At 34.9% G+C, this 6,211-nt stretch overlaps 1 protein-coding gene across 1 annotated transcript; it reads right to left on the reverse strand.

Moving 5' to 3' along the window:
• Positions 1-2,723: 2,723 nt before the first annotated feature.
• On the reverse strand, positions 2,724-5,841 carry LOC109103935. The gene is made up of 5 exons (XM_042712484.1): positions 5,592-5,841; positions 4,581-4,898; positions 4,244-4,423; positions 3,032-3,072; positions 2,724-2,948 (listed from the first exon to the last, which is right to left on the reverse strand). Exons 1-5 carry the CDS (start codon positions 5,653-5,655, stop codon positions 2,724-2,726), a joined length of 828 nt encoding a protein of 275 aa, XP_042568418.1. The 5' UTR covers positions 5,656-5,841.
• Between the last annotated feature and the right edge of the window lie 370 nt (positions 5,842-6,211).

The following is a 6,211-nucleotide window of genomic DNA, read 5'->3' on the forward strand; positions in this document are numbered from 1 at the left end:
CCATGCGCATGTGAACCTTCACACATAAGTAAACAAAATCAAATGCTCTCTGGCACTCAGGGCAGTGTGTCAAGTGCCTCTGCACTAGGCTGTTTGTTTTAGTGTTCAATCACGATGCTTTTGTTCAAAAAATGTGTTATAGGTTTAACTCCATTTAGCAGTTTTACAAATTTTATGAGATTCCTTTGTGGTTATACATTCATATGTAGTACAGAACTCATTCAAGTACAATATTTACACACACAGTGCATTAATCAGCACATACAATTTACATAATACACAAACTGCTGTGATTTACATTTTAAGATAAATAGTGTTAGGATACACAGAAACATTTTAGTAGAAAATAAGAAAATAGTAACAGGAGAATAATGAAATCAAAACTAATCTTTACATTTTCTTTAGAAAATGTGAGTGGTGTATGTGAATGCAAAACTTGCTGCCACACTCTCAAGTCTCTGGTCTCAAAATGACTCAGGTCCCTCCATGAATGTAAGTCCTGGGGATTTTGGCCAGTTTTATCAAATCATAAGTCTTTTTTTTTTTAATAAATGTAATAGCACATAAACCTTTCCTCATAAGCCCCACGGTGTGAGGTATCATTCTTGTGTATAGACACAGATGGTGCAAGAATGAGAAATAATACGCTTGTGGTTGCAACACAGGCTCATTGGAAAAAAGTGTCTCTATATTTTTGCAAAACTCCAGAAAGGCGCCTATGCACACAGTTCACTGCAGTTTCCAGCTGAAATGAACACTAGTTTCAGTAAAACACCAACAACTTTTATTCCTTTTCACAAAAATTATGATCAAAGGATCAGATTATATTGATTTTTCATGCCGTTCTTAAAGTAATAATATGGCATGACCTCAAAACACTTTCATCATAGTGCGTGGATTGTAATTGTGATGTATTTGCATCACATAACAAACTCCATATGTATGGTATATGGCACATAGTAAACTTGCTCAGTAGCGCACCTGGTACAGCAGCGCACTTGCAATGTGAAATGCTCGGATACGAGTTCTGTGAAACACAAGTCAAGATAAAAGAGCTCAAAGACCTGTAATAGCTACTTAAAGGGATACTCCACCCAAAAATGAAAATTTTGTCATTAATCACTTACCCCCATGTCGTTCCAAACCCGTAAAAGCTTCGTTCGTCTTCAGAACACAATTTAAGATATTTTGGATGAAAACCGGGAGGCTTGTGACTGTCCCATAGACTGCCAAATAAATAACAGTGTCAAGGTCCAGTAAAGATATGAAAGTTGTCGTCAGAATAGTCCATCTGCCACCAGACGTGCAATCTGGGTTATATGAAGTGACGGGAACACTTTTTGCAAGCGAATAAAACAAAAATAACTACTTTATTCAACAATTTGTCTTCTCTGTGACTCTCCACATCACTGTATTTTGGAGTTGTATAATGGGTACAGATTCATTTTGGAGAATCTGAGCTGAATGCAAGCAGCGACACAAGGATGTGCGGTTTTCTTTCAAATCAAAGTTTAAATACACATAGAAAATGTATCCTTGTGTTGCAGCTGACACAGAAGAGCATATGCTGCTTGCGTTCAACTCAGATTCTCCAAAATGGTGCTACAGTGATGTGGAGAGACACAGAGCAGACAAATTGTTGAATAAAGTCATTATTTTTATTTTCTTCTCGTACGAAAAGTATTCTTGTCGCTTCATAACGTTACAGTTGAACCACTGATAGCAGATGGAGTATTCTGACGATGCTTTTCATACTTTTCTGGACCTTGACACTGTTATTTATTTGGCAGTCTATGGGACAGTCACAAGCCTCCCGGTTTTCATCCAAAATATCTTAAACTGTGTTCCGAAGACGAATGAAGCTTTTACGGGTTTGGAACGACATGGAGGTAAGTGATTAATAACAAAATTTTCATTTTGAGGTGGAGTATCCCTTTAAAATAGCACAGTTGCTTCAGCAAATGCGTTTTCCCTTCATGTTTGCTTCTATTAACACTGTTGGTTGGGTGTAGCAGTACAATACCCAGTGCTGGGTAGTAACTGATTACATGTTTTCTGGATTCACTCCCATCTGTACTTTCATTGGATTTTACTCTCACACTTATTTGCCCTGTGTAGTAAATCTGACCCTATATTTCCTAAAATATAATGTAATGGATTATGCTACTAACTAATATTGTCATGTAATTTGTAATCAGTAACATATCACAATTTGTAAGTAATCTACCCAGCACTGCAAATGCGGTAGAGCATTAACCTCTTAGCAGCACCAAACCAGACATTTCATTCACGGACTGCCAAGACACATTCATCTGTTTTACATCAAACTGAACACCAATAAATATGAAGCACAGCAACATAACATCATTTTGCAGAAAAAGACTGTTTTTTTTTCCAATGAGCCTGTGTTATGTAATACTGTACAAAAATACCTCAGGTTTCTTTATGGGGGCTTCTGTGGTTAGCACCTCATTATGATTCAGTGTTAAACTCTGTGGCACGTTTACAGTATCGTTGTGAACTCATTAACAGTGAGATTATCACTTACGTGGCAGTTTGTGATCATATGATTATTATCTAAAATCAAAACAGTCTTAAACTGTTTAGGATTTCTACGCACTCTCAATAAAACTCCCAAATAGTACATTAGGTTTACATGAACATATATTAAAACAGACTAACTTTAGTGGACAATGCATGATATGGTTTCATGAGGCTGACTATCACTTAATGGCAGGTACTTGCTGTGTTACATTATTTCTCATCCGCCCACTCGGTGGCTGTTTTTGCTGAGGGAAAATGATGGCAGCGTATTCCACTCCGTCCTGGGCCGTTGATGTCGCCTCGGCAGGTTCTACTCTGTCATCTCTTTCCGGTCTATTTTGAAAGTCTAACTCTCCATACTCCACACAGCTGACAAACACAGCCCCGGATGTCCCACACTGCCCCTGCTCATGAAATACAAAAGGTAAATGAAATGAGTCTTAGTGTTTTTCAGTAGTTTAGTGAAATAAAGAGGTCATGAACATACCTGTTGTGTTGTGTTGTTGTGAACTGGAGGGTTTTCTGCATCTGAAGAGCCATAGAGTTACAATTAGCACATTTTTCTAAACATATAAAAAATGTTGTAACTTTTTTTTTTTTTTTTTTTCTGTGTCTTTGTCATGAGGATGTGTTGGGGGACTTGCTATTTTAGTAATTGTGCATATTTACTTATTTTAATTGAATATTCAATTCATTTTTTTCATATTAAATTTCTTTTTACAGACATTTTGTTTATATTTTTCCCTTTATTTTAGAGTTTATTTGTGAGACAGTGTAATGCAATGTGTTTTTTAAAATACTTGAAGCTGTGTCCCCGAGTTGTGTATCAAATTTATTTTCTACCATATTTATTTTCCCCTTTAAAAAAGTAATGAACTACTCCATAAATCATTTTATTTTATGTTTTACAGTATTTTTACAGTACAGACAATTTAAAAGTGGACATTTGTAGAAATCTAAAAGGCATCTAGTTTAAAGATTTTGAGCACAAGGCTTGCAAATATTAATCTGTAAAACCTCAACCTTGTTACTTTTCTGAAAACATAATTATGTACTAACATTCAAAAGTTTAGTGTTTAGATTTTCAATGTTTTTGAAAGAAGTCTATTCTGCTCAACAAGGATGAATTTATTTGATTGAAAAAAAAAAAAATATTGTTGAAATATTATTACAATTTAAAATAGCTGTTTTCTATGTGAATATATTTTAAAATGTAATTTATTTCTGTGATGAAAAGCTGAATTTCCAGCATCATTACTCCAGTCTTCAGTGTTGAAAACCTGATCCTTCAGAAATGTTAAATGTTTAAAACGACCCATTCTATATGAATCCTTCTAATATGCTGAATATTATCAGTGTTGAAAACCTGATGGATTTCTTTTGGACTCTTTGGTTTAAAAAAAAAAAGAATAATTTATTTTAAAAATAACACTTGTCTAACATTTTTGATATCTTTACTGTCACTTATGATCAGCTGAATGTATCCTTGCCGACTAAATATATTAATTTCTTTCTAAAAAATACCTTTCTGATCCCAAACTTTTGAACGGAAGTGATATATAAAAAGTTCTGATTTTATGATTTTATGAAGATGGCACAATGCAATTCAGTAACACTTATTTTCTCATGTACAAAATCTTACAAACATATCTTTAAAATCACCCTGTCAAACTGTGAAAGAAATTTAATACTACATTACCTGGTTTTCTTGGATAGGTCCTTATAAGCCAGCACAATATGCCCACAATGAGACATATAAATATAAATATTGTAACTAATGCACAGAAGAAAATGAGGAATGGTTTTTGTTCCGAAGACTCCAGTTTAGGGGAATTAGTCACTATGTTTTCATGCACAGCTTCCGTTTCTTTTCCAGTTTCTGAAAGAAAAATCACTTTTTTTCTTAAAATGGCATGCAACACTGAATCTAAATTAATTAATAGCAACTGCACATGCTATAAATATGAGTATTTCACTGAATGGAAACAGTTTTAAATGGATTCTGTTGAACACTGAGCTTTAAAGAGAAAACGTACCTGCTGATTTATTGACTAATTTGACTTTGATATTGATCTTATTGCTCTCAAAAAGAGAGTTAACACCATCTGGAAGCACTGCGACATGATATGTCCCTTCATCTTCCAGTGTGAGATTTGTGATGTTAAGTGTGACAGTACGGTTTTCCACAGGACTCAGGGCAAACTTTACTTTGAGGGTGGTGGATTCTTTCCAACTTACTATCTTCTTCCCGTTTTTGTACAGACTAGGTTTGGAGTTTATAACATAATCTTGAAAAGTGAATTGAACAGTGATGTTTTCTTCTGACGTGCCATTAACTTCATGTGTTGATTCCACTGAAATAAAAACAGCACTAGGTCACTTCAACAGAAATCTTATAATAGACGGTTTAATGGCAGGTTGAACTCATCTTATTTATTTATTTTTTGTATATGTTCAACAGCTTTTTGTAGTCAAGTTTTCTAGATATACATATAACAAAACCTACGCTGAAAGCATTCACCTGAGTAAGATTTGTACTACAGCAGTCCTCCCCTAAATCATGAAAACTGAAAACTCAGCTCGTCTGTGTCATGATGTTGTCTTTTTTTTAGTGTTAAAAAGACCTACTCACTGTTATTTCATTGATGGTACGATAGAGATACGAAACTCTTCAAAAGACGAAAGAGCTGTTGTTCTGCAGATCTCTCTCTCTCATATTTTCCATGAGTCAAAGGAAATTTCTTGGTACTTCTACAATTGCGTTTTTTTGTACACTACTACAAATCCTTTCAATTTTTTAGTTTTTTTATATGTGTAATTGCTTTGGCCTAAAAACTTGAACATTTAAAAATGTGTAAAATCACTTAAAACAAGTGTAAAGGCACACCTATTCATGTATTGTTCAAAATACTGATATGTGATATGCATTTTCCCGTAGTTGTGCCTTAATGTAAGAAACATTTCCGAAAGCTGAAGAGCAAATACCGTACAAATCAACAGACAGGAGAGACAAAACCCCAAAAATGATCATGACCTCTTTTACTCACCGTTAAGAGTCAAGTAGAACATGAACGAGAACAGTACGAGTTTCTTCTTGAGGTCACGCTTCATGCTGCAGAAGTGAACGCAGGCAGCCACCGGAGATGCAAACGTCTTTCCGTTCCTGCTGATTTATGCCTTGCACTAACATGCTGTTTAGAATAAAACCTACGTCGTCTTTCAGGGGGAGGTACAGACAGGAACTGAATGCCATTACGCTTTCTTTCTTTCCTTTCTTTTTTTTTCAATTTTTCGTTCCCTTTTGTTCACTTTCAGATCTCTGGAAACCAAAAACTAGCAGATCTCTGGAAACCAAAAACCAAAAGCAGATGCCAAAAAAATAAATGGAAAATAAAATTCTAATAAAATTCTAATAATAGCAATAAGATCATTGTTAGAATAAACAGAAAAATACATGTTCGTGACTATACATATATGTACTGTGACTGTACAGTAGATCCTACATTTTTAGTCAAATCATGTCATCTCACAGTCCCACCACAAGACCACCGACAGACCACCTTGAGTTTCACAATCCCACAGAGGAAATGCAGACTGTGTAAACTGCCACAAAACAGATGTATGGTTCACCGAGACACCTTTAAACAAAACAAACACTTAAAACAAC

Source organism: Cyprinus carpio, chromosome A22, assembly GCF_018340385.1.
Source record: "Cyprinus carpio isolate SPL01 chromosome A22, ASM1834038v1, whole genome shotgun sequence".
Taxonomy (NCBI): domain Eukaryota; kingdom Metazoa; phylum Chordata; class Actinopteri; order Cypriniformes; family Cyprinidae; genus Cyprinus; species Cyprinus carpio.

What these genes read in the sequence shown, in the direction of transcription:
- LOC109103935 (XM_042712484.1), bottom strand. Translation starts at nt 5,655, where the DNA reads ATGAAGCGTGACCTCAAGAAGAAACTCGTACTGTTCTCGTTCATGTTC. An exon ending in GTTCTACTTGACTCTTAACG is followed by an intron (nt 4,899 to 5,591) that starts GTGAGTAAAAGA and finishes TTTTTATTTCAG; the next exon opens with TGGAATCAACACATGAAGTT. An exon ending in ACAACAACACAACACAACAG is followed by an intron (nt 2,949 to 3,031) that starts GTATGTTCATGA and finishes TTTCATGAGCAG; the next exon opens with GGGCAGTGTGGGACATCCGG.